We start from the raw sequence: 27,340 nt of genomic DNA, 5'->3' as shown, positions 1-27,340 counted from the left end.
AGGCCTAATTTGTGCAATAATGGTTAAAAGAGAGAGAGGATGACAGCAAAAGGGCACTTCAGATGTACACTTGACAAGGAAGCTTGCAGCACCATGTAGGTTCTGATGAAGCCCAGGATATGATTTTGAACAAGTGAGCTGGAGGTTTGAGGTGACAGAAATGGCAGAGTACCTGCTAAGAGGCAGAATAAATAAAATCAGAAGGCTGTGGAGTGTAATGTATAGCATGGTCTCATTAAATGTTTGAGTTGTATAACCAAATTTTACATTGAATTGAGTCAGAAAACAGAACCTTTTGAAAAAACACAAACACAGTTTTGAAATTCTGTGTCTTTAGTGTTGTAATTAGGCAGTACATCTGTCTAACATATCCCGGGTCTGAGCTGCGGCGTAGCACACCTGTTAAGCCTTTGCCTGCAGTGCTGCCGTCTAGTATGAGTACTGTTTCATGTGCTGGCTGCTCCACATCTGGTCCTGCTTCCTGCTGGTGAGCCTGGACAAGCCATAGAGCATAGCCCACATGCTTGGGCCCCTGTACTCAAGTGGGAGATCCAGAAGAAGCTCCTGACTCCTTGTTTTGGTCTAGCCCAGCCCCACCATTGCAGCCATCTGGGGAGTGAACCAGCAGGTGGAAGATTTCCATCTCTCCTCTCTCTGTAATTGTGATTTTCAAATAAACAAATTAAAAAAAAAAATTTGTCATGGGCCCAGGGCGATGGCTCAATGACTAAATCCTTAACTTTGCGAGGGCCAGGATCCCATATGGTCTCCAGGTTGTGTTCCAGCTACTTTACATACAATCCAACTGCCTGCTTATGGCCTGAAAAAGCATTAGAGGATGGCCCAGAGCCTTGGGACCCTGCACCCATGTGGGGGACCCAGAGGAGGCTTCTGGCTCCTGGCTTTGGATCGGCTCAGCTCTGACCATTGTGGCCATTTGGGGAGTAAACCAGCCGATGGAAGATCTTTCTGTCCCTTCTCTCTGTAAATCTGATCTACCTTTCCAAGGAAAATAAACCTTTAGTTTAAAAAAAGTCTGTCAGGGCTTGTTTTCTAAAGGACTGCCATCCTAATTGCTTTCAGAAAACATTTTTGTAAAACAGACATTAAATAGTATTATAAAGGAGCTTTGGAGATTTAAAAAATTTGTCACCAAAAAACATTTGTGAAGTATGTGAGGCTGGTGTGATGGTGTTCCTTCTCTCTGTCTTGCAGTAATTTTGTGCTTAGTGGGTTAATTGCATGTATAAGAATCTTCTTAGCACTATCCCATGGAATTATCCTTCTAAGTAGATTGCGAGAACACTGTGTATCCAGCAGCTGAGGTTGGAAAAGGGTTAAAAAAAAATCCTGGGCCTGGAGTTTCCTAGGCTCTGTCCTGGGGCTGGTTATTTGTGGTATAATGTGCGGGTTTTTGTGCCTTTGGTACATGAGGAATCAGATTCATTGTCTTAACAGAGACCAAGGAAAACCAGAAGGACTTTGCCCAGTTGCTGATATGGAGCAGGTGCCAGCCACAGGCAGACTGGTGCAGATCACCGTGGCCGATGGATATGATGTGGTAACGTTGCTTTGGGTAGTCTTCAAAGCCCCTGGTCTGGAGGCATCAGTGGGAGGAATGGGTTATCAACTTCCATCCTCCGTATCGTGTTGTTGGCCCACAATCAGTCACATTACTGTGTGTCTGAAATACCTAGAAATTTGAGTGCCAAGTGTAACCAGTGAAGAAGAGGATTTAGTTTTCCTGGACAGCAACAGCTCATATGTAATTTTCTTTTCTCCCTTTCTTCTGAGAAGGATGTGAATTACCAGTTTCTCCTGTGGTTAATTTCATTAGATGAATTTAACTGATAAAAATAGTCATGTAGTGTAGCTTCCAAGTTAGGAGAATAATTAGATGGCAAAGTGTTCAGTATTATGGGGCTCTAAAAAGCTCATTCTGGAAGCAGATGAAATTAATGAGCTCCACTTTGTTTCAAAATGTATGATTTTCTCAGTTGTTTGAATGTTCCAGCACATGTTGTTATTATCGGGTAAAACGTATTGCACGTTCCTTTTTCACACCTCCGGCTTATGGCATCTATTTGCCCATTTCGTATGTATGATGTGAACAAGTGGGTAACGCTTTTTATTTAGCTCAAATCAAGATAGATCCCCAGTTGTGCAGGAAAATTCCAACTCTGATTGTGATGTGCTACATCTCTGCCAACAGAAAGGCTTTAAAGGAGAAACTCCAGTTACCTTTATTCGTGCGGAATTCAATCAGGTGGTTCTGGGGGACTCTGCCAAAATAACCGTTTCTCCAGAAGGAACTGCAAAATACAATTTCACCAGCAGTTTTGAGTTTAATCCTGAAGGGGGAATCACTTTAGATGACATCGCCCACAAACCTGTGTTCTGTAAGTACCTGTGTTTCTCAACAGGTTAGAGGACCTGTCAGGAGGGGCTTCTGGGGTGTATAGTAGATGATGTTGGGGTGGGTACCCACCCAGAGTTCACCTCCATTCCATAGGCATAGTGCAATGTCCTTGCTCCTACCTGCTCCTGGCAGAGTCATCGTTACATGCTAATTTTACCTGTTTTTGTCAAAGACCTTTTGATATATGACTGAGCACGCAGCCTTTATCCCCTGCCCTGAGCTGGTGGCATCTCCTCTTTATGTCTCTATTACCATTACCAAGATTAGGAAAAAATGAAAAGCAAAAGCAGAAACAGATTTTAAATATAGGTATCCTTAATAATTATAACAGCGTGGTTAACAATTGTTGAATATAGGTGGTAGTTTTATGAGTATTCATTACACGGTTTTACTTTTTTCTATATTTAAAGAAAATTTTTAACAAGCGTTAAGCATAAACAATAATGCTATTGTGAGAAACCTGTTGTATGTCTGGATTGTCTGAGGGGCACTCCAAGGACTGCTAAACAACAAAGATCCAGAGCAGTGTCTCCAAACTCAAGATTCTGATTCTTCAGTCATTCCTAGAATTGAGGAAAATCATCACCAGTAATTTTTTTCTATATCAAATATATCAGTAATTTCGATTCTATATTGGATAGAATAGAAAATACCTAAGGGTTTTAAGCTAGTGAAGATTATTCTTACTATGAATCTGTTATATAATCACATTTATCACATATGTGCATACGTGTGATTATGACATAGAGTCCAGTTTTTCTTAAAATTTACTGGCTTGGTGGTTTAATATGTTCCACCACAATTCATTGTGCTGGTACCTTTTCTGGTTTAAAGTTCATTTTTCTTAAATTTCTTTGTCAGTGCAGCGCATGCTGCACCTTGATTATCTAATGGATGAGTTAGGACTGTCCATTGTCATTGTTTTGACTTTTCTAGTAACCATGAATGAAGTTTTGCCAAAGGAAAAGAAGCAGAAAGATGAGAAGACCTTGGTTCTTGGCCAAGCGGTGGTGGATCTTCTTCCTTTGCTAGAAGGTTAGATATGTGATTTGCCCAAAACAGAAATACCAAGGAGAAGGATATAGTTTAGATCCAGAAAAATCAGCCTTGAATTTGAAGGACTCGAGGTGACAATGAACACGTTTGTCTTTGTCTTCCTTTGCTTCTCTTGTTGTTTGCTCTGCAGGAGAGAGTTCGTTTGAACTGAAGGTTCCGTTGCACCCGGTTCTGGGCTCACCCTTAGAAAATCTTCGACCAGGTGTTAAGGTAATCAGAGTTTTCACCCTCAGCATTTCAGTCTACCATTTATTCCAACAAGTCTGTCTACTGTTAAGGTTAAACTCAACTGAAGCTTGTTTACTCGGGATCTTTTTATAATACATTTAGTGCTGGATTCTGGGGAGTTAAGTAAGGCTGAGTCCCACACTTAGAGAACTTAAAATATACATACCATGGATTATAACCTGGTGTGATAAAATGTTGGTGGTGTGGGGGACATCTGGGCTTATTGCAGGCATAGGTTCCTTTGCTTTAACCATGGGAATGTCTTCTGAACTGTGTGCTGGTGGATTAAATAGTCCATGAAAGTGTCTAACACACTTACAGGCATGGTAGCCTGCCTGAGTTGAAGACTTCTAATTCAACACTTTCAGATGAGAGCCCTCTCTCCTGAATTTCAGATTTTACAGCTGCCTTATGGATTTATATGTAGCAATACCCCACTAGCACTTAAAACTCATTATTTCCAAACTGAACTCAGAATCTTTCCTCAGACCTACTTAGCTTTTTAAAATCGTAGTTTTTTTTTTATGTTTATTTGAAAGGTAGAGATAGAGAAAGGGACAGATAGCTCTATCCACTGATGACTCCCCAACAGACTGGAAACAGCTGGAGCTGGGCCAGGCTGAAACAGACAGGAGTTTCATCCAGGTCTCCCACATGATTAGAGGGGCCCAAGCACTTGAACTATCTTCTGCTGCTTTCCCAGGTGCATTAACAGGGAGCTGAATTGGTGCTGGAGTCTCCGGAACTCAAACTAGTACCCATATGGGATGCTGGCATCACAGGCAGTGGCTTAACCCACCACTCCCGAGTGTTGACCCTCTGCTGGATCATTGATGAAGCCTCCTCTTCCAGTTGAGCCCGCCCACTGATTGTCTGTGATTTAAATGTGAAACTTACCATACCTGTTCCTCTACTTAGTATGGTGTGGTTTGTGGATTTATTCACTGCTTACATGTTAAGGACCAAATTCCTTAGCCTCCTTTGTAATGGGGAGCCATCCACTTCTTCAACCTCATCTCTCTGCACTACTCTTCTTTCTTTTCATGTTCTAGAATTCTAAACTATTTACCCATATATACCTGAACTGAATATGCTATTTTGTTTTTTAAAATATTTTACTTATTTATTTATTTGAAAGATGACTGAGAGAAAAGAGAGAGGAGAAATACAGAGAGAAAGAGAGAGGGAGAGATAGCTTCCATCTGTCATTTCACTCCTTGAATGAGCACATCATCCAGGTTGGAGCCAGGATCTCAGAGCACCATCTAGGACTGCCATGCAGGTGGCAGGGGCCCATACACTTGGCTTTCCCCCGTGCATGAGTGGGAACCTGCATCAGAGGTGGAGGGCCACCAGAACTGGATTGTGCTGTGATGTGGGATGCTGGTGCTGCAGGCAGTAGCTTAGGCTATTGCACCACAACACAGACCCCATACTATTTCAGTCCCCCCTTTTATGCAATATTATTTTCTCTTTCCTTCTGCTTCTCCAGTTTGCTAATTTCTCCACTTTTGTGAAAGTCGACTCAGATGTCACCATTTTTTACTTCTCTGCAACCTGACAACTTATTACTTCCTTTTTGTACAAATCTCTATTACAGTGTTTGTCATTAATCATGGAACTAGAACATGAATTTCAAGGTGAAAGAAAGCATGTCATCTTCATCTGTATATGCCTAGAGCTACAGTAATTTGCATGTAATTAGCAGTCAACATACGTCTGAAACCTCTTTTGTATACATCCTGTGTAAAATGTCAGAGCTACACAAATACAGATATATAAAAATGTCTAAACATACAGCTATAAACATATTTGAAACAATATTTTCTGACAAAGTACCATGTTTAAGTCACCAAAAGAATCATAAAATATGCAATAACTATGAAAGTAGTTAGTCTCGCTTACCCCCTGTGCAGCTGCCATTGATATTTTTGCATTAGAACCTTCTAATTCCTCTTCCATATGTATTTGTATGCATACTTTACCTCAGTATCATGGAATGGGAGGGTCTCTAGTGAAGAAAATTCTTTGTGGACTCTCACTCCAACTCACAGACCTTGGAGAAAGTTACTTTTGTCCTCTGTATGGATTATGTGTCTTCAGGAATGACTCGAAATACAAATGAGATGGTGTGGAAAAAAGAGGGCATCTGGCAGTTTTCAATATGCTGCTTCCTTTTCTCTTCCAGCAGTGCAGTCTGGCAGTTAAGGTGTTTGTGGCGGAGCCCTTGCTGACCACAGCTCAGGTCTTAGGGGGCAACCTTCTGAAGGTCACCCTGGAGGCCGCCTACTCCGTACCCGAGTCCTTCATTCCCCTAGGGCCCCTGCAGAACTACATGGTTGGTCTGCAAGTGCCATCCCTTGGAGAGGTAACGTTCTGCTTTCACATGGTTATCTGGATTCAGGCATGTTTGCATTCATACAATCATCTCTTCCTCACCTACCAAGAATTCATGCAAAGTGTTGCTCTACTAATATATATCTATACCATGTTTATTATGTACATAGTATTTATTACATGTAATTTCTATTAATGCACACTTAAGGTAGAAAATATATGACATTTCAAGTTGTCAAGTTTTCAGTTTGGTTTCATTGATTATTTCTGTGCATATAGAACTGAATTTGTACAGTACTTTATTATAGAAGTTTTCTTAGTTTTTTCATTTTGTGCTCTTTGCCATTTTTCTTTCTTTTTCGATTTATTTTTTTTTTGAAGATCAGAGTTACAAAGAGAGAGGGAGAAAGAAGTATCTTCCATCTGCTGATTTACTCTGTAGATGGCCACAGTGGCCAGAACGAGCCAGACTGTAATCAGGAGCCGGGAGCTTCATCTGGGTCACCCATGTGATCGTCCATGTGCTTGGTCATCTTCTGCAGCTTTTACCAGACCATGAGTAGGCAGCCTGTGTGTTTGACAACACCAAGCATTCAATGAGTTGGCACGGTGGTATAGCACAGTAATCTTCCGCCTGTAGTGCTAGCATCCCATATGGACAGTGGTTCATGCCCCATCTACTCCACTCTGATCCAGTTCCCTGCTTATGAATTGGGAAGGCAGAAGAGGAAGGCCCAAGTCTTTGAGCCCTGTACCCACATGGGAGACCGAGATGAAGCTCTTGGCTCCTGGCTTCCGATGGGCTCAGCTCCTGCCATTGTATCCATCTGGGAGGTGAACCACCTAATGCAAGATTCTCTCTCTTTTTCTGCCTCTCTCTGTAAATCTGCCTTTCAGATAAAAATAACTTAAAAATACCAAGCATCCCACTAATAACACTTCAGTAATCTTTTTATTTCAAAATATATACACTTTTTCTAATATATGTTATTTATTTATGTAGAAAGATTATCCTATTTTATTCAAGAATGGAATTCTGAAGCTTGGAGGGGAAAAAGAACCTGTTCCTCGGCCCAAAAAATGGCCTATTGCCAATATTTTGGCTCCAGGGGCTAATAATATTCCGGATGCGTTCATTGTTGGTGGTCCCTATGAGGAGGAAGAAGGAGAACTCAACCACCCTGAGGTGAGAGAACCTAAATTGTGGAGGTTTTATGATAAACTCAGTGCACTGACAGATGATAAACCTTTTGTGAATCATTGTGATTTATATATATCTGTCAAAATAATGAAGCAATTATAAGTCAAAAGAAAACACTTATGCATCTAATTCTGATGAAAATGTCTTTTTGAACTCCAGCAAACAAAATGATTTAAATCTATTTTAAATTTATTTTTCCCTATGTAATACTACCATCACAGTTCAAAGTAAAATATATATATATATATATATATATATATATATATATATGCAGTGAGTTTTTCTGTTTCTAATTCCTAAATTCTTCGCATTTTATTCTCCTAATAGTAACCTTTGTTTCTTTTCAGATCCATTTTTAAAAAATCATTTATTTATTTGGTTGAAACAGAGGGGCCCAGACAGACACAGCTTCCATCCATTAGTTCACTCCCCAAATGCCTACAATGTCTGCGGCTGGGCCGCAGCCAGAGCAGGAAACTGAGAACTCAATCACTTGGTCAAGTGCCACTGCTTTCTGGGGTCTGCGTCAGCAGGGAGTTGGGGTGAGGGGCTGGAGCCAGGCATTGAACCTAGGCTTTCCAACCCGGTACATGGGCATCTTAAGTGATAGATCAAATGCCTGTCCTACCTACTTAAAAAAAAAAACAAAGAAATTTAAAAAGAAATATATTTGGTTAAGACAGAAGCATCTTGAAAGAAGCAAAAAAATAGTTTTCTTGCAGAGAGCAAAAGGGAGTCAAGACTTGAAGTTGACTGGCTCATCAAACAAAAAGCAAGTACTTATAAGAAAAAAGAACATTAACAAGGGTTACCACAATTGCATTAGTCTATTCCTGTTGAGAAAATTGCAATTTTTAAAAGTTTATTTCTCAGATTTAAAAGCGTCTATCTCCGCACATCAGCCCAGACATCAGGAGTAAAATTGTTTTTTCTTTGGGGAGTTCAGATTTACTTGAACTATTCAAAATCTTGTTATTTTTGTAACTAGAACTTATCTGGAAGGCGCTGCTATTTTTGTTTTATCTTGGGGGATATAGTGTTTTTGCTTTTTAAAAAAGCTTGGCTTGTGAAATTTTTAATCATGTTGGGGAAAAGGGAATATGTATTATGCGCACACACACACACACACAATGTTCTTTCTGTAACATTTTTTTTTTCTTTCTGTAACATTTTTACCCAAATGAAAGGTATGTCTGTTTATACAAACTGTTATGCAACTTGTTTTATTTAACTTTATAGTAAATCTTAGAGATTTTCTCATGATGCTTTGTGAAGAGCATTCCTTTCTTCATGTACTTGCTACATGTTGTGACACTGTATGGACATTTGCTAATTTAATTAGCCAGTCTCCTATTGGTGAATATTTTGGTTTTTGAAATTGATCTTCCCTTTTAGACCTATTGTATCAGCACATGTTTGCTAAGTACATATAAAATGATATAAGTTTGTAAATGTTTCTAGGACTAGCTGGTATTCATTAGTGGAATGTTTATAAGCAAGGATAGTGGAATTCTTTTTATTATCTGACTTGAATATTTTAAAGAGTAGAGATAATGTTAGCAGTATTTGGATAACATTCTGTATTATCTTTTCTCATGATAATTGATGACAATTCTTGCTTACTTTAGATTTATGTGTTAATTTATATGAAAGATTTTATTTTATATATTCTATTTCATATATGTATATTTTATATTTTTAGTTTTAGTCACTAGTCCTAAACTGTGATTGCACATTAGAATAATTTAGTAAGTGATGATTTTTAAAACAAAAAAACCAAAACCTTGATGATGAAGTATTTGCTTTTAAAATAATACTAATTTGGGCCCAGCGTGATGGTTAAGGTCCTTGCCTTGCATGCCCGGGATCCTATGGTTTTAATCCCGGCAGCCCCTGCTTCCTATCCAGCTCCCTGCCTGTGGCCTGGGAAAGCAGTCGAGGACGGCCCACCCACATGGGAGACCCAGAAGAGGCTCCTGCCTTCGGATTGGCTCAGCTCCAGCTGTTGTGGCTGCCTGGGGAGTGAGTCATCAGATGGAAGATCTTCCTCTCTGTCTCTCCTCTCTGTATATCTGCCTTTCCAATAAAAATAAAATAAATCTTTAAAAAATAAAAAAGTAATAATAATTCTCAGATATTGATTTTTTTTCAGGGTCCCTAGATCTTTTTATATTCATCTAAGGTTGAGAGTCACTGATTGAGGTTATGTGAAATGAATATTTGGTATTTAGCATCAGATTGGTTTGGGGATTACATAAGTAGCTTATAGATTTTATTAATAAAGTACCTGTACTTTTAGAACAATATTAGCAAATGCAATAATAATCATCCTTACAGTAGTATAGTAATGAAAATATTGTGTTCAAATTTATTAAAAGGATGCCCCCGGGAGAGTGTTTTGGCACAGCAACTTTGGCGTCCCATGTCAGAGTGCTGGTTCAAGTGTATGTCCCTGCTGGTCTGCCTGGAAGGGCAGTGCAAGACTGCCTAAGTACTTGGGCTCCCATGCCCACTGGGAGAGCAGGATGGAGTCCCTGGCTCCTGGCTGTCCCAAACCTCACTGTTTTGACTACTCAGTGAGTGAGCCAGTGGATGGAAGAGCTCTGTCTCTCTTCAAATAAAATAAATGAATAAATCTTTAAACAGTACCCCAAAGATTGAGCAGGATGAAACTAAGTCACACACAGAAAGCAGAAGTCTCTACTTTGTTATTTTACAGGACAGGGAATTTAGAAACCAAGCAGAATGCCTGAAGAAAAGGATTATCTGGGACCTGGAAAGTCGCTGCTACCTGGATCCTTCTGCAGTGGTCAGGTAGGAAAGGAAAAAATTTGACAAATGGTGAACATAGGTAGGGAGGTAGGGAAATTTACATTTAAATTAAGGTAATTTTGACTTTATTTGTTTTAACCATATCTGTATCAGTTTTGTGTTCATCTGCTCATAACAGAGGCATCTACTGCTGGAATCCTAACCAAACTAAGTCTTTCCTATATTAAAAAAGTGCCCGTGAGTATTGTGGTACCACAGTGTTATCAGGTGTCCAGGCCCTTCTTTCTTTGTTTTTTGGGATTTTTAAATATTTATTTATTTATTTTTATTACAAAGTCAGATATACAGAGAGGAGAGACAGAGAGGAAGATCTTTCGTCCGATGATTCATTCCCCAAGTGTGCGCAATGGATGTGTGCGCAATGGATGATGCTATGCCGATCCATCGTTGGGAACCAGGAACCTCTTCCTGGTCTCCCATGTGGGTGCAGGGTCCCAAAGCTTTGGGCCATCTTCGACTGCTTTCCCAGGCCACAAGCAGGGAGCTGGATGGGAAGTGGAGCAGCTGGGATTAGAACCGGCGCCCATATGGGATCCCGGTGCTTTCAGGGCGAGGACTTTAGCTGCTAGGCCACGCCACCGGTCCCAGGCCCTTTTTTCTTTGTAGTCTACCTTCTTTATCATGTGCCCTCCATCCACAGGTTGTTTCATATGACTTCTAGAACTCCAGCCTGTGCATTTACATTCCTGGCAGGAGGTTGAAAGAGGAGTTGGTTATGGTTTTAAACGGCTACATGCTGGCTGTCTTAACTTCTCCCGTGGAACCTTCCAGGAGCCTCACAATCCCTCTTTCTGTTTCATTGACTCTGTTTGCATAGATACCAGGAAGCCTAGAGAATAAACTGTTTTACGTGCACACATTGTCACTCAGAGTAAAGCAGGATTTACTAAAGAACAAGGCACTTGTTATGACGTAGGTGACTACTGTCAGTTTCTGTCACAGTGACCTGGTGATTAGGGAGAGGAGAGAGACAGAGCATTACAGACAACGTGTACAATCTGAAGGAGTAACTCTGACCTAACAGAACTGATCAGCTGGCTTTTTTTCTCTAATAATTGTATATTTATGTAAAAATTGGTCAAACATTTTAATTTTAATCTACTTCTAATAATTCTTTTTGTATATTTCTGGATTGTTAAATAAAAAAAAAAACCTTAAGTGTATGTTTAATTGAAAGAGCAACAGAGAGACAGAAATCTTAATTGGGAGTGGTGCTGTAGTTCAAGAGACTGATCCTCCACCTTCTAGTTCTAGCATCCCAGCTGGGCGTTGGTTTGTGTTAAATACTCCACTTCCCATCCAGCTGCCTGCCTGCGGCCTGGGAGAGCAGCAGAGGATGGCCCAAGTGCTTGGGACCCTGCAGCCACACTAGAGCTGGGAAGAAGCTCCTGGCTGCTGGCGTCTGATCAGCTCAGGACTGGCCATCAGAGCTGTCTGAGCAGCAAACCAGTGAATGGAAGATCTCTCTCTCTCTCTCTTTTTCTAATTCTCTCTCTCTCTCTCTCTCTCTCTCTCTCTCTCTTTTTCTCTCTCTCTCTGGCTCTGCTTTTCTCTGCAAATCTACCTTTCCAGTAAAAATAAATCTTAAGAAAAAAGGAATCTTCAATCTTCTACTTTACTCTCCAAATGCTTACAACATTTGGAAGCTGTGGCTGGGCCAGGCCACAGCCAGGCATCACGGATCTAATGAGATCTCCCAGGTGGGCGGCAGGGACCCAAGCTCCTGAGCTATCATCTGCAGCTGCCATGGTGGACATCAGCAGGAAGCTGGATTGAAAGCAGTGGCAGAGCTCCATCGCAGACTTCTAGCATGGGTGGGTAGTGGGGTGCTCCAGCAGCCAGTTAACCCACCATACCATAATGCATACTTCTATTCTGTTGGATTTTACTTGCTAATATTTAACTGAGGATAAACTATTGCTGATATTTGGAGCAGTTACCCACCAGACCCATTCAGAATAAAACAGGAGTCATAGCTGTAATGCAACAAGTTAGGCTGCTGACACTGGCTTCCCTTATCAGATGCTGGTTTGAGCTCCATCTGCTCTGCTTCTGAGCTAGCATCCTACTAACATCCCTGAAAAAGCAGCCAATGATGGCCTGAGTGTTTGGGCACCTGCCAGTCAGGTGGGAGATCTGGGTAGAGTTCCAGGCGCCTGGCTTCTGTCTGGCTTAGCTGCACCTACTATGCCATCACAGCCATTTTAAAAGTGAAGAAGATGGAAAATTTCTCTGTCTCTTTTTAAGATTTATTTATCATTTATTGGAAAGACAGATTTATAGAGAAAAAGTGAGACAGAAAGAAAGATCTTACATCTACTGGCTTACTCCCTAAGTGGTTGCAACAACTGGAGTTGAGCTAATCCAAAACCAGGAGCCAGGAGCTTCTTCTGGGCCTCCTACACAGGGGCAGGGTCTGTAGGCCCTGTGCTGTCCCCTACTGCTTTCACAGGTAACAAGTAGGAACCTGGAAAGGAAGTGGAGCAGCTAGGACATGAACCAGCACCCATGTGGGATACTGCATGTAAGGTGAGAACTTTAGCCACTAGGGTACTGCGCCAGGCCCTGTCTCTGTCTCTTTATAACTTTACCTTTCAAATAAGTCATAAAGCTTAAAAAAAAGGATCACTTTTATATTTACCTTCATTTATGATATTTCCCTGTTCTGGAGACTGCTGCCTCGCAGGCCCTCTGAGCTGGTCAGGGGCCATCTTCTCATTCAGAGGGCGTTGCCTGTGTGCAGGACTGTGCTCACACCTGCCCCTTTGATGAGGACCGCAGTCCTCTTCAGGAAGGAACATCTTCCTCTGCCGTGCTGTCATCTTTTTCTGTCTGCAGTGACCCGACTTCCAAATAAAGTCGTGTCTGGAGTGCTGGGGTTAGGATTTCCATGCACTTCAACCCAGAACACAGAAACTGGACCGCATGACACCCTGGCTTGTATTTGACTTCTATGCTTTTTGTTTTTCTTCTTGTTGTTGAATGAATTTATGTGTGAACTCTAGAAAAATAATTTTATAGATTTGAAAATGTTTAAAACACACTGACTTCATTAACATTTTTTATAAGCCTGACTATTCCATGACTTTCCAAAAGAGAGGGATTTTTGTTTTCATCTAAATTATGTGATCCCATGTTTGCATCGCATGCCACTACGTTGATTCTTGTTTTTACAGTTTCCAGAAACGAATTGGAGATTGTCGGCTTTGGCCTGTAGAGATCACAAGAGTGCCTCTGGTTGCTGCGCCTAAAGGGAAGGCTGGCAAGTCAGAGAAGGTAAGGACATTGTCTCACGTGCATTTGTGTCAGAGATGTTAGACCAGACTCAACCTGCCATCTCCTTCTCCCTTTCCTGCCATGAACCCAGAAGCTCTCGTCCAACAGACCTCATCCATCCTGGGAAAATGGGGAGAATTGCCCAACCTTGTTTCTTACTATTCACTCATGACTCATCAGGTTTTATTCCCAGAGATCCAATTTCCTTTCATCACCTTATAGCTTGGCCATAGGTAAACAGTAACCAAATCCTAGTGATATGGTTCAGTGAAATTCACTTTTCTGAATTTCTTTTTTTTTAAGATCTATTTATTTTATTGGAAAGTCAGATATACAGAGAGGAAGAGAGACAGATAGGAAGATCTGTCCAATGATTCACTCCCCAAGGGGCTGTAATGGCTGAAGCTGAGCCCATCAGAAACCAGGAGCCAAGAGCCTCCTCTGGGTGTCCCACTCAGGCTCAGGGTTCCAAGGCTTTGGGCCGTCCTTGACTGTCCTCCCAGGCCACAAGCAGGGAGCTGGATGGGAAATGGGCCACTGAAATATGAACCAGCACCCATATGGGATCCTGGCATGTGTAAGGCAAGGACATTAGCCGCTAGGCTATCATGCCAGGCCCCTGAATTTCTTTTAGACTTACATACTTAAAATGTTTTATGCTGATAATTAATACAGTATTACCACAGCAATAATACATTAATACAGTTCATAGGTGTTTGACAGTACAGTTTATACAGCTTTGATTTGCCTAGAACATGTTTCTTGTTGTCTTACCTACCTGTCAACTATTTTCCACTTGTTTTATAAGCTCTCTGAGAGGAAGGGTCAGCTGATAGCCTTCTTTGCATCCTCATGGTACCTAGCATCAAGCATGGCGTGTAGCGGGTATCGAGATTGACTGATTTTAGATGGATTTTTTTGTTTGTTTAACAAAAATGTTATCACCATAACCATTTCTCCCTTTGTATCGTATAATTTATGTTGGTTAACTTTCTTTAGATTTCCAAAGTACCTAATGTTATCACATGAACCCAAGACCTTTAAATGAGGTTTCTAATTATTATTGTAATCAATTTAGCAAAATTTAAAAATTTTAAACTTGGATTGTCTGTATTTTGTTTTGCAAATCTGGGTTTTTTTCATGTAAAAATTTTCTTTGGCAAAAGAATACAATTATTGAAAATGATGTGCATGTTTTTTTGTCTTTGCATTCTAGTCCAGATGTAATCAGGTGTGGAAAATACTTGGTAGGAGACTGTCCCTTGTCCTTCTTTGTCCGTGGCAGAAAGAATTCTTCTGTCCTACACCCAGATAAATACAGCCAAACACTCAGCAAAGCATGCCAAAGCCCTCCAGCTGAGGAGGACTTAAGTGAAAAGCTAGACTGAAAGTTTTTATTAACAGTGGTTTTTTTTTTCCTTTCTAAAACTTCTCTTTCCCCCCAAATTGACATTTTGGCTGATTATATCTATTATCAGTTGATTTGAGTGTGTATTGATGCAGTTACTCCACTTACTGTTCATTAATGTTGTGTATATGCATTATCTCATTGATCATAGAATTATTTATTTAGTTTGTTTTAAAGACAAACCAAAGCCCAAAATATCTACCCCAAGTTGAATTAGTTCCTAAGACTCAGTCTTTTGAATTCCTGAGTCAGAGCTCCATAAATAAATATATATATGTATATATATAGTTTAAATATATGTTATATATTTATATAAATATATATATGTATATTAGTTTATCCATTTAAAGGCAGAGTGACCAAGTCAGAGAGGGAGAGACAAAAAAAGAAAGAGACACGTCTTATCCACTCTTCCACATCCCACATAGCTGCAACAACCAGTGCTGGGCCAGACTGAAGCCAGGAACCAGGAGTTTGATCCAGGTCTCCCACATGGGTACAAGAACTTACTATCGCTTTGCGTTAACAGGAGCTGGATTGGAAGTGATGTTGCCAGGATACAAAATGGGGCTTAACAAAATGGCTCCGTGAGCTCTGTATCTTACATTGTATTGCTTTATTGCACTAACAGTGTTCTGGTTTTATTCCTTTAGATTGAGGATGAGAGTCAGCCTTCATTTCATGGTGTGGCTTATGTTAACATGGTGCCGCTGCTGTATCCAGGTGTGAAGAGAATCCGGGGAGCTTTTCATGTTCACCCTTACCTAGACAGTACAGTTTATGAAAAGGTAAGGAAAAATCCTAATTTATCCGATATGTGAGCGTTTACTTACATCCTTAACACACCTGTTTTTTCAGTAGATAATTAGAAGAGTGGGTGGAAATTTTGCAAAATAAGAATTAAAAGTGGGGTAGAAAACAAAAAATCACAAATGCACAAAATAGAACTAACATGTATCTCAGGATATCATTAATGTTTAAATCTATATTTCTTTAATTTATAAACAAGGCTAAATGTACCTTCTTACATTTGTTGTCCACAGGCATGTCTTTTATGAACTGCTAGTTCAAACACTTGCCTATCAGAAATAGTTGGTGTCTTTTTCTTTAGATTGAGGAGTGCTGTGATATACAGTACCTAACTACATGTATTCATGTATTTCCTCTGTTTTTCGGTGATGGTGTGTTTTTATACAGAAGACATGGTTTATTTTACAAGTTTTTTATTTTTGGTAAATGTATCTTTATATATACATATATCTTTCATTGCTTTTAAGTGTAGGAAATCTTCCCTTAACATATGTCTTTAATTAATAGCTAGTAATATATTTATAGTTTTCCACACTTAACTTACTTTGTATTTGGTTTGTATTTTAGTCTGTGCCATATGTCACAGTCTGCATTTTTCCCATCTATCTACAAAGTATTGATAAGTATTTAAAGGCTACATATTCCATCATTTTATCTTAGTTTAACATCTTTTTGATTTTGAAATATTAATTTCTTTGAAAGGCAGAGTTACAAAGAAGGAAAAGCAGAGGCAGAGAGAGAAAAAGAGATTGATTCCATCCATAGGTTCGTCCTAGATGGCTAGCTGCAATGGCCAGGGCTGGGTTGAAGCCGGGAGTCAGGAGCCAGGAGCTTCATTCTTGTCTCCCACATGGGTGCAGGGGCCCAAGGGCTTGAGCCATCTGCTGCTGCTTTCCTAGGCACAGTGACAGGGAGTTCAGTCAGAGGTAGAACAGCTGGGACTTGAATCGGTGCTCATATGGGACACCAGCAATGTAGGTGGCAGTTCTACCTGCCGTACCACCATGCCTGCCACTACCCAAGTCTGTATTGTTAGGTGTTTTAAAAAATCTTCATTTTAGTGTTTTCCCAGTATTATAGATCCCTAGGAGTTTTCATAAGTATAAGGTTTATGATTCTGTTACAGTATTTCTTTTAGGAGAAATTCCTGTAAGTGTGATTCTGATTCAAAGGATTCTTGTATAGCAAGAATTTCCTGTTTGGTGTGCAGATAGTGATGGTCTTTCACGATGCTATTGTTAGAAAATACCTAATCCTAATAATGATAAAGTAATGTTTCTGTGGTTATGTTTTCAAAATCTCACTTTATTTTAAGAAACTGCCTTTGCTTGAATACACACACACACACACACACACACACACACACACACACACACACACACACATTCTGTTTCCATGAGGGATTAGTGTTAGTACAACCTGTGTATAAAATGATTGGATGCTCAATATTTTATAGAAGAGGACATATTGGGGCAAGCATTATGGCATGCAAGTTAAGTCCTCACCTGTGATGCCAGCATCCCAGAATGACTTTGGTTTGAGGTCCAGATGCCCCACTTCCAATCCAACTCTCCGCCCATGCACCCAGGAAGGCAATGCAAAGAGCCTGTGCCCCTAGCACCCATGTGGAAGACCTGGGAGAAGATTCAGGATGCTGGTTTCAGCTTGGCACAGTCCCAGCCATTGTGGCCATTTGGGGAGTAAACCAGCAGGCTTACCATCTCTATCTCTATCTCTCTTTAACTTTGCCTTTCAAAAGATGTTCTCACTTAAGATAACATATATTTCCTATTCAGCTGTTTCTAAATGATTTGTAATACCTAATGTAATGTGAATGGTATGTAAATAGTTCTTACATTGTTGCAAGATAATGATTTTTTAAAAAGTCTGTGCATGTTCAATACAAATGCAATTTTAAAAAGATTTATTGATTTTTGTTGGAAAGGTAGATTTACAGAGAGAAGGAGAGACAGAAAGATACTATTGCCACTGGTTCACTCTCCAAATGGCTGCCATGGCCGGAGCTGAAATGATCCAAAGCTAGGAATCAGGAACCTCTTCCAGTCCCCTACATGGGTACAGGGACATGGTTCCAAGGATTAAGGCCATCCTCCACTGCTTTCCTAGGATATCACCAAGGGAACTGGATCAGAAGTGGAGTGGTCTGGACTTGAACCAGCACTTATATGGGATGCCAACACTTGTAGGTTAAGGATTAACCAGTTAAGCTATTGTGCTGGCATCTGACAATGCAATTAAAAATATATTTTTGGACCTAGTACAATAGTCTAGTGGCTAGATTCTTGCTTTACATGTGCCGGGATCCCATATGGGTACCGGTTCATGTCCTGGCTGTTCCAGTTTTCATCCAGCTCCCTGCTGATGGCCTGGGAAAGCAGTAGAAGATGGCCCATAGTCTTTGGGCCCTCACCCACATGGGAGACCCAGAAGAAGCTCCAGGCTCCTGGCTTTGGATCAGCTCATCTCCGGCTGTTGCAGTCACTTAAGGAGTAAACCAGTGGATAGAAGATCTTTCTGTCTCTCTTTCACTCTGTAAATCTGACTTTCCAATAAAAAGAAATCTTTATTTTAGAAGATTCATTTACCTGAAAATGTTATATATAGAGAGAGATCTTCCATCTACTGGTTCACTTCCCAAATGGCCACAAAGGCCAGAGGTGGGTCAAAGCCAGGAGCCAGGAGCTTCTTCAAGATCTCCTATATGTGTATAAGGGCCCAAGCGCTTGGGCCATCTTCCATTGCTGACTCAGGAAATTAACAAGGAGTTAGATTGGAAGTGGAATAGCCAAAACTTCAACCAGTGCCCATGTGGGATGCTGGCAGCAGCAGCTTTACTTGCTATTCCACAGTGCTAGTTCCTCCATGAACTTTTTGAAGCTTCTTTTCCTAAGCAAACAGAAACTATAATGGCATCGAGTGATTATATTACTCTTAGATAAAATAAACTTTAAGACAAAAAATATTAATTAAGATAGAGTGACATGTCATAATGATTAAAGGGTCCATTCGTCACGAACAATTATAAATATATACTGCAAGCTCATAATGCTTGAATGAAAAATGCTTTTATAGGAATAACAATAATAACCCAAATGTTTGCAACTGATGAACAGATGTACAAAATGTAGTATATTTATAAAACAGAATTTTATTTAGCAGTGAAAATTAATGAACCACTAATTATCTACTACATTCAAAGTGTGTGCTTTATATGAGTAAATTTTGTGAAATATGTTTTATATAAATCCTTAAAGCTATTTTTTGAAAAATAAATGAACTGATGATAGGTGCTACAACTTGGCTGAACCTCAGGAACTGTGTGCTAACTGAAAGATTACATAGTGTATGATGCTAGTTAGGTGGAAGCAGTCTCACTGTACTACATTTCCCAGAGAACAGTTTATGTCTTTCAAGTAATGAAATACAGTAGTCATGGTACAAATTATACAATTGTGAATGTTAGTACTTAAATTTTAAAATTTATTTTGCTCTGTAACAGCTTTACTAGGATATAACTGAAAAATACTAAAGTACATATATTTAAAGTCTGAAACTTTAAGCTTGAAAACTTATACATCTGGGCCTAGCATGATGGCTCAGTGGCTTAATCCTTGCTTTGCATGTGCTGGAATCCCATATGGGCATCGGTTCGTTTCCCGGATACTTCACTTCCTATTCAGCTCCCTGCCTGTGGAATGGGAAAGCAGGAAAGGATGACCCAAACCAGTGTCGGAGACTGGAAGAAGCTCCTGGCTTCAGATGGGCCCAGCTCTGGTCATTGTGGTTACTTTGGGTGTAGACTAACAGACAGAAGATGTTCCTGTCTCTTCTTCTTTCTGTAAATCTGCCTTTCCCATAAAAATAAATAATCTTTAAAAAAGAAGGAAACCTATATATGTGTGAAACTGTAACTGAAGTCAAGATGCGGAGTATATACAGTGAGCCCCAGGGTTTCTCAAGCTTTCTCCCAATTCTGGATGGTATTCTCTTTCCTAGTTTCATGATTCTTTTTTAAATTGTGAATGTTATTTTGAGAGTTACTCATGTCATTTTGGTTTTAAAAGTGTTGTAACATTTCTTTCCCGTCATTCATCTGTAGTTTGGATCTTTTCATACAAAAATTTTATTTTGATCTCTCAAGTTGTCCTGTTTTTCCAATTAATATTCATAGAGCAGTATCTACTTTTGTACATGAATTATAACACTTAAAGTTAGTTTAAAATTATGTATAAAAGATTTTCATAGCAAGAACAATGAGACTTCAGAATTAAGCCAGATTATCAGGTCTCGAGTTCTTTTTTTTTTTTTTTTTAATTTTTATTGGAAAGGCAGATATACAGAGAGGAGAGACAGAGAGGAAGATCTTCCGTCTGATGATTCACTCCCCAAGTGAGTGCAACGGCTGATGCTGTGCCAATCCGAAGCCAGGAGCCTCTTCTGGGTCTCCCACACGGGTGCAGGGTCCCAAAGCCTTGGCCCGTCCTCGACTGCCTTCCCGGGCCACAGGCAGGGAGCTGGCTGGGAAGCGGGGCTGCCAGGATAGAACTGGTGCCCATATGGGATCCCGGGCGTGCAAGGCGAGGACCTTAACCACTGTGCCACCGCGCCGGGTCCTCGAGTTCTTAAGTAATAGGATAGACAGCTACCTTTGTGTGGTGCTTCTACCTGTTTTACTCTGGTAGAGAAATGCAGTGAAGTTTCTTGAAATCCTTTCTATTTTGCATGTTGAAGTTATCTGGAAGACTAAGTGACGTTGCGACGTTAAAATATAATATGAATTTCTTTCAAATTTGTCTTACTCAATTATGATTCCTTACATTCTTCCTGTTCTTTTCAGACCAAGTGTTTATCTAGCTTATTCCGGGATACTGCCCATCATTTGATTCAGAATAATAAAATAGGAGGAATTAATTCTCCATTGGCCAAAGCAGTTGTCTCCAAGAACCTAAAAGAAGATAAAACAGTCAAAGAAAAGGACATAGATGGCAAGTTTAAGCCTACAGATGCAGATGTCAATAAAGTGGTAATTTTGCCTGTTTTATTATATTCCACAGACTTACACTAATCTCACATTTGTGCAAATTGTGTCAATATAATTTTCATTTTGATGCAATGCAGCAATCATTATTTCTATCATGAAGACCATGTGAACATTCTGCTTTTGAGGTGTATTTGTTTGTTTGTTTTCTTTCAGCAAGCACCTAGTATAAAATCACAGAGCTCAGATACTCCTTTGGAAGGTGAACCCCCTCTCAGCCACAATCTGGAAGGACAGGTACTGCGTGTAAAGTCTTGCAGGAGATGGGTATTTAGATTAGTGGTTAGGACATCAGTAAGAAGCCCACCTCCCACGTGGAAGCCCCTGGGTTGGATACCCAGCTCTAGCTCCTGATTTTGGCTTCTTGCTAATTCAGACCCTGGGAGACTGTAGTGATGGCTGCAGAAATTGGGTTTCTGCCACCTACATGGGAAACTTGGATTGAATTTCTGTGTCCTGGCTTTGGCCAGGCCCAGCCCCTGCTGTTGAGGGCATTTAGAGAATGAACCAGCAGATGGGATGGGCTCTCCTTCTCTCTCAAATAACTAAATATATACTTTTTAAGTTTTGGAAAATTAAGTTAAAAGTCATCAGACATCTAATGAGCAAGACATCAATAGTAAAGGATACCTTGGGGTGGGATATCCGAGTTAGCATTCTGTATTTGTCCAGAATTAAATTTCATAAACTCATGAACATTTCTTTGTGGAGACTATGTAAAATTAGTCGGTAACCAGACTGACATCGGGACACTTTCTAGATTAAAGCTTTATGTCTTCCATTAATTTTACTGTGTTAAGCACCGTAAGAAATGCAGAGATGCATCGTTTTCAGTGTCAGATCATCTACCTTCGGGCTGCTCAGGTTTCTTGTGGGACAGTCAGACTATATATAACTAATTGTAGTATGTGATTTTGATGAGTGCTGTAGTAGAGGCATCAATAACGGTTCTGGGTGGGCTCAACGGAGACAACGATTATTATTATTTAGAATGGGGCAGTCTTGGGAAGACTTTGCTGAGGAGGCAGTGTCCAAACAAAGCAGTGAAAAAGTAAAGAACTTTTGCCAGCATTTCAGGGACAGGAAAAAATTTGAATTAAAGCATAGTATAAACTTAGGAGATCAGCATTTAGGGTACATAGTAGAAAAGAGTGAATGAAAAGAAGGGATAAGTGGAAAGAAACTGAGTCAGATTGTGTGAAGACTCAAAAGTCTTGCTAAGCAGTTTGTTCTTCATTCTGTAAGTGATACAAAAACCTCTTGAACTTCATCTTGGAGACTGAGCTCAACAGTTTTTAAGTCACACAGAAATAAGATCTCATATGTGTTTAGTGTCAGAATTCTTACATAGGTATGAAAGAGAGGGATTGAGAGCAGAGGAGGAATTCAAATGAGGTAGGGATTTTTGGTAGTATAGTGATAGTGGGCAAAACCTGATTCAAGGTAGCAGTTATTGTTAAGAAAGTCATTAACCAGCTGAGATATAGGGTGTAGAACTTGGAAGCTTTGGAGGGATTGGTGAAGAAAAAGAAAAAGGTAACTCATATGTCAAGTCCAATTTTCTCAAAGAGTGACAATTTCTTTATAAGAAAAACCAAAGCAGAGATTGTTATGTGGGACATGATAAGTTCAGTTTGAAGTGTGTTGAATAGAGAATGTTTTCCAAAATTATTTTGCGAACTACATAGATGTATCAAGCATTCAAAGTTGGCAGGTGTTGGCAGGGAGATGGTTAATGAGAATGTAAGAAGTTATAAAGAGAATCCTTTCATAGTATCCTTGAAAGTGGGTTGCTAGATAGATTGACCTTCAGTTAAAACAACTCCAAGGAGAGCGTTACAAACAGGGTCCAATGGGACATCAGCTGAAGCAGCAGTTTCCAGGAGCATGATTGGAAACCTTTTCCTCCAAGAGATAACTTCTGTTGCTGTATTTCTTCCCTGTTATTTTTCCATGTAAAAGGATTTTAACAATTAAGATTATGCAAGTTATATATGAGCATTTTTCACATAAACATTTTATACTTTTTCTTTTATTACTTAAAATTTTCAAACTTTTTTGGGAAATGGTAAATGAGGAAAACTGTCTTTGCAGCAATATGTGGAAGCGGGTACGTACATTGTGCTGGAGATCGAGCTGGACAAAGCCTTGGTGCCAAAACGCATGCCAGAGGAGCTGGCCAGGCGGTAGGTAGCCGTGGTTCTTACACTTGTTCTGTACAAGCGTTTGAGGCACAGGTAAGACAGTCCCTCTGTCCCTGTGTAGTTTGTTTCGTATAATAAGATGCCTGAGCTGAGTGCAAAGGAAAAGACATTGGTTTGGTGCAGAGTTCTGGAGACTTGAAGTCTGAGATTGTGTAGCCCCATGCATCCCTCCTCAGGGGAAAGCCACCCTTGCAGTGTCACATGTTGCAGAGATGCAGCAAGGGGAGCAGTGCCATGCAGAAGGGGACAACTCAAGGGCTTGCCTCCCCTCATTACAGCCCTCTCTCGTGAGCACTTCACTGATTCAGACTGACCACCATTAGCCCCTCCCAAAACAGTACCTCCAATGGCTCCCCCTTTTGAAGGTTTCACCATTTAGAGCTGGATCAGAAGTAGAACAGCTGGGACAAGAACTAGTACCCAGATGGTATGCTGGCGCCACAGGGCAGAGGATTAGTCTCATGTGTCACCATGTTGGCCCCATATATACCTTTTTTTTTTTTTTAAGGTGGAGAGAATATAAAGATTTCTCTTGCCTGTACCATTGAATTTCCAAATATTTATACCTCCTGAATGCCTTTAAAATCATGGTATCTAATTTCTCATCAACCCCCTAGATAGATAATCTCTTGTGCATAGCATATATTTTTTAAAAATGTGTATGAGTAAAAACAGGGCTTGAATTAGCCAAAAATATAATTTAGGTAGCCCAATTGAGCAGCTGCTTCTTTCTTTCTTTTTAAATTTATTTATTGGGCCCGGTGCGGTGGCTCAGTGGTTAAGGTCCTCACCTTGAACGCCTGGGATCCCTTATGGGCACCAGTTCTATCCCAGCAGCCCCGCTTCCCTTCCAGCTCCCTGCCTGTGGCCCGGGAAGGCAGTCGAGGACGGGCCAAGGCTTTGGGACCCTGCACCCGTGTGGGAGACCCGGAGGAGGCTCCTGGCTTCGGATCGGCACAGCATTGGCCGTTGCACTCACTTGGGGTGTGAATCATTGGACGGAAGATCTTCCTCTCTGTCTCTCCTCCTCTCTGTATATCTGACTTTATAATAAATAAATAAATTTAAAGATTTTTATTATTTTTTTTATTGGAAAGGCGGATATACAGAGAGGAGAGACAGAGAGGAAGATCTTCCGTCCGATGATTCACTCCCCAAGTGAGTGCAACGGCCGATGCTATGCCGATCCGAAGCCAGGAGCCTATTCCGGGTCTCCCAGGCGGGTGCAGGGTCCCAAAGCCTTGGGCCGTCCTCGACTGCCTTCCCGGGCCACAGGCAGGGAGCTGGAAGGGAAGCGGGGCTGCTGGGATAGAACTGGTGCCCATAAGGGATCCCAGGCGTTCAAGGCAAGGACCTTAACCACTGAGCCACCGCGCCGGGCCCACTTCTTTCTTTCTAGTTGGTAACATAGACTGTTCTGGGCCCACATCTATGGTTTTACATGAGAGGTGGCACAGTGTTCAAGTTCCTTTGAAGAAGAGATCTCAGACTTCTCCCATCCTGATTCTTTGGACGTGGGATATAAGATAATATAATTCTGCAGACTATGATGTGTTTTGTTTGTTTTTTCCTTGATACAGGGTCAAAGAAATGGTTCCTCCAAGGCCCCCTCTTACCCGTCGGACAGGAGGGGCTCAAAAGGCAAGTGTCCAAGCCAAGGGGAACCTGTAGGTAAGAAAGTGTTGAGTGAAATTGGCATGGATTCTTCCAGAAAGGATAGGTACTTGTTTGAAGCTTAACATATTTTGCTTCCTGGTTCATTTGTGATCATTAACATACAGTGAAGAACATACAGTGTTTAATCTTTGATTGATGGTTTCTGACAAAGAAAAGGGAATGTATGTGTCTAAATTATCATTGTACATAAAACTCAGCCTAGTTTTAGGCAGCAATCCATGATCTGTTCCTCTTAGAGGCTTCTTTATTGGATATTTGTGTTTCTTTCCCCTAGGCTGTGAGTGACTACCATGCACAGATCAAGAATATTTCTAGATCCATCTTGGATGAGTACCACAGAATGTTTGGCAAACAAGTGACCAAACTTGGAAGTGATATAGATAGTGAAACTTTAGAGGAACAGAAGTGCCAGCTCAACTATGAGCTGAATTGCTCTGGAAAGTACTTTGCTTTCAAAGAACAACTTAAGGTAAAATTTCATTTAATTATTCCATGTTTCATTTTCATGGAGAACCTTTACTGTGTTTCCAGTTAATTTTTTTTCAACTGTGCTCCCATGTTTTTTGATATTGATGCAGAGTTAAGTTCTCTATTTTGGAATGTTCAGGGAAGGCCAGCATCTTGGAATGGTGTAGCATATGTTCTGGAGTATGAGGTATTTTTGTTTGATTAAGAGGGAGAGGAAGAAAGATTCTCCTCCCTTCAGTTCAATACCTGCACCATTTAGGCCAGGACCAAACCAGGAGTCCAGAGTCAGTGCAGCTCTCCTACACGAGTGTCAGTACTTGGTCCATCACCTGCTGCCTCCCTGGGTGCACAGTAGTGGAAAGCCAGATCTGAACATGCAGCTAGGCTTGTATCCAGGTATTGTGATACCTGTGTATCCTGCGATACCCATGTATGCAGGAATCCCATGCAGCATCTTAATCAACGTGCCAAGTGCCCATCCAAAATGTGAGCTTTAAACAAATTCTCTCTTTAGTCTAAGCTATATTTTGTACCAGATTTCATGTTGTCATGGAGATAGAAACTCTATATCTAGTAATGAATCCGTAGCTATTTCTTGGCTTCCTATTCAGATTTCTCCCTAGTCCTAAAATCACTAAGATTTGAGAAGTTATTCAGTAAAAAGTATCTGGAATGATAATAGCTAACATTTAGTATTTGCCATGTACTGGTAATTTCTAAATGTCTATTATATCACTAATTTAATTCCCACAACGGTCCCATGAGTTGGATACTCTCCATTTTACAGACGAGAAAATACAACCTCAATTGGTTATTCACCCGTGGTCGTAGAGATGGTAGAGGCCAAAGATGAGATTCACTTCATGTAGTTTGACTCCACAACTCTGGCTCGCTGTTTCTCTTCTTTTCTTCTCTTTTCTTCTCTTCTCTTCTCTTTTCTTTTCTTTTCTTCCTTCCTTCCTTCCTTCTTTCCATCCATCCTTCCTTCCTTCCTTCCTTTTCTTTCTTTTTGAAAGATTTATTTTATTTATGAGAAAGGCAGAGATACTGAGAGAGGGTAACAGAGATCTTCCATCTGCAAGTTCACTTCCCAAATGACTGCAGTGGCTGGGACTGGGCCATGCTGAAGCCAGAAGCCCAGAACTTCTTCCAGGTGACCTATTGGGTAGAAAGGCTCAAACACTTGGGCCAACCTCCCCAGCTTTCTGAGGCACTAGCAGGGGGCCAGAGAGGAAGTGAAGCAGCTGGTGATCAAACTGGCACCCACATGGGATGCAAGCATCACATATGTGGGTTAACCTGTTATTCCACAGTGCTGGCCTGTACAACTCATGTTCTTCGTTGCTATACCACATTGCCTCTCTGTGCCCGCTTACCACATGTCCTGCACGAAACAAAATAGATACAGAAAACATATGGAAACCAATCAAGTAAAAAACAACTAATGCTCATAGAGTCAAGAAGTGGTATGTATAATCATAGTTTAATTAAGTACTTTTATTTATTTGGGAGATAGCAAAGAGACAGGGAGGTAGAGTGACAGATCCTGTCCTCTGCTTCACTCTTCAAATGCTCATAGTAGCTGAAGCCAGGAGCCAGACACACAATTTGGATCTCCCATGAAGAAGTAAGTAAGTTGAGCTGCCTCTGTCTCCTTGGGTCTGCCTTAACATGAAGCGGCAACTAAGAGTGGAGCCAAGACCAAGAGTGGAGAACAGCCACTCATGGCAACTTAACTACTATGCCAAATGCCCACCCTGTAATTTGGATTGATTCTTGCTTTTTTATTATCTGAGCAACCTTGCACTCCTGACTGCCCCCTCTGTTCCTGAAATTCATGACTTAATAGGGAGGCACGATGTTAGTATTATCCTGGTGGAGCTACCATTGTGGCATAGAAGGTGAAGCCGCTACCTGCAATGTCAACATACCATGTGGGCAGCAGCTCATGTCTCTGCTGCTCTACTTTGAATCCAGCTCTCTCCTAATAGCCTGGGAAAAGAGTGGAGAATGGTCCAAATACTTGGGACCCTGAAACTCAAGTGGGAGACCTGGATGAGGCTCCTGGCTCTTTGGCATGGTGCAGCCCCAGCTGTATGAAAGACCCAGTGAAAGCTCTCTCTCTCTGTAACCGTAACTTTTGAATAAATAATAAATCTTTAAAAATATTATCACATGGGGAAGATATGAATATTAAATAAATATGGTACATGGAAGGTACCTGATATAAAACCTGGTGACAGTGTTACCTTAGTAAAGAATATGAAAAAAACCAGCACTAGCCACAGCACATGCTGTGTTTATACAGTAATCTTTCATCTGTGAGCATATATTCTTAGACTCCCAATAGATATATAAAACCATG

At 40.7% G+C, this 27,340-nt stretch overlaps 1 protein-coding gene across 2 annotated transcripts in view; it reads left to right on the top strand.

Annotated features, from left to right (window-relative positions):
- Positions 1–1,479: 1,479 nt before the first annotated feature.
- Positions 1,480–27,340, top strand: part of CFAP70 (cilia and flagella associated protein 70) — a 49,400-nt gene continuing 23,539 nt past the window's right edge. The window contains exons 1-14 of one of the 2 annotated variants that reach the window (XM_040975941.1): positions 1,480–1,561; positions 2,213–2,399; positions 3,356–3,454; positions 3,606–3,685; positions 5,892–6,071; positions 7,044–7,226; positions 9,961–10,055; positions 13,250–13,349; positions 15,411–15,545; positions 20,426–20,611; positions 20,783–20,863; positions 22,721–22,812; positions 24,411–24,471; positions 24,782–24,976. In XM_040975941.1, the coding sequence (XP_040831875.1) occupies positions 1,499–1,561; positions 2,213–2,399; positions 3,356–3,454; positions 3,606–3,685; positions 5,892–6,071; positions 7,044–7,226; positions 9,961–10,055; positions 13,250–13,349; positions 15,411–15,545; positions 20,426–20,611; positions 20,783–20,863; positions 22,721–22,812; positions 24,411–24,471; positions 24,782–24,976 (1,737 nt within the window). In that variant the 5' untranslated portion in view covers positions 1,480–1,498. The remainder of the gene's footprint in view (positions 1,562–2,212; positions 2,400–3,355; positions 3,455–3,605; positions 3,686–5,891; positions 6,072–7,043; positions 7,227–9,960; positions 10,056–13,249; positions 13,350–15,410; positions 15,546–20,425; positions 20,612–20,782; positions 20,864–22,720; positions 22,813–24,410; positions 24,472–24,781; positions 24,977–27,340) is intronic. The other variant, XM_040975942.1, reaches the window with a different exon arrangement.

Source organism: Ochotona curzoniae, unplaced genomic scaffold (assembly GCF_017591425.1).
Source record: "Ochotona curzoniae isolate NIBS_2020 unplaced genomic scaffold, NIBS_Ocur_1.0 contig_2692, whole genome shotgun sequence".
Lineage (NCBI taxonomy): Eukaryota > Metazoa > Chordata > Mammalia > Lagomorpha > Ochotonidae > Ochotona > Ochotona curzoniae.
The sequence above is the reverse complement of the archived record's forward strand: the minus strand, read 5'-3'. Positions and strand labels throughout refer to the sequence as shown.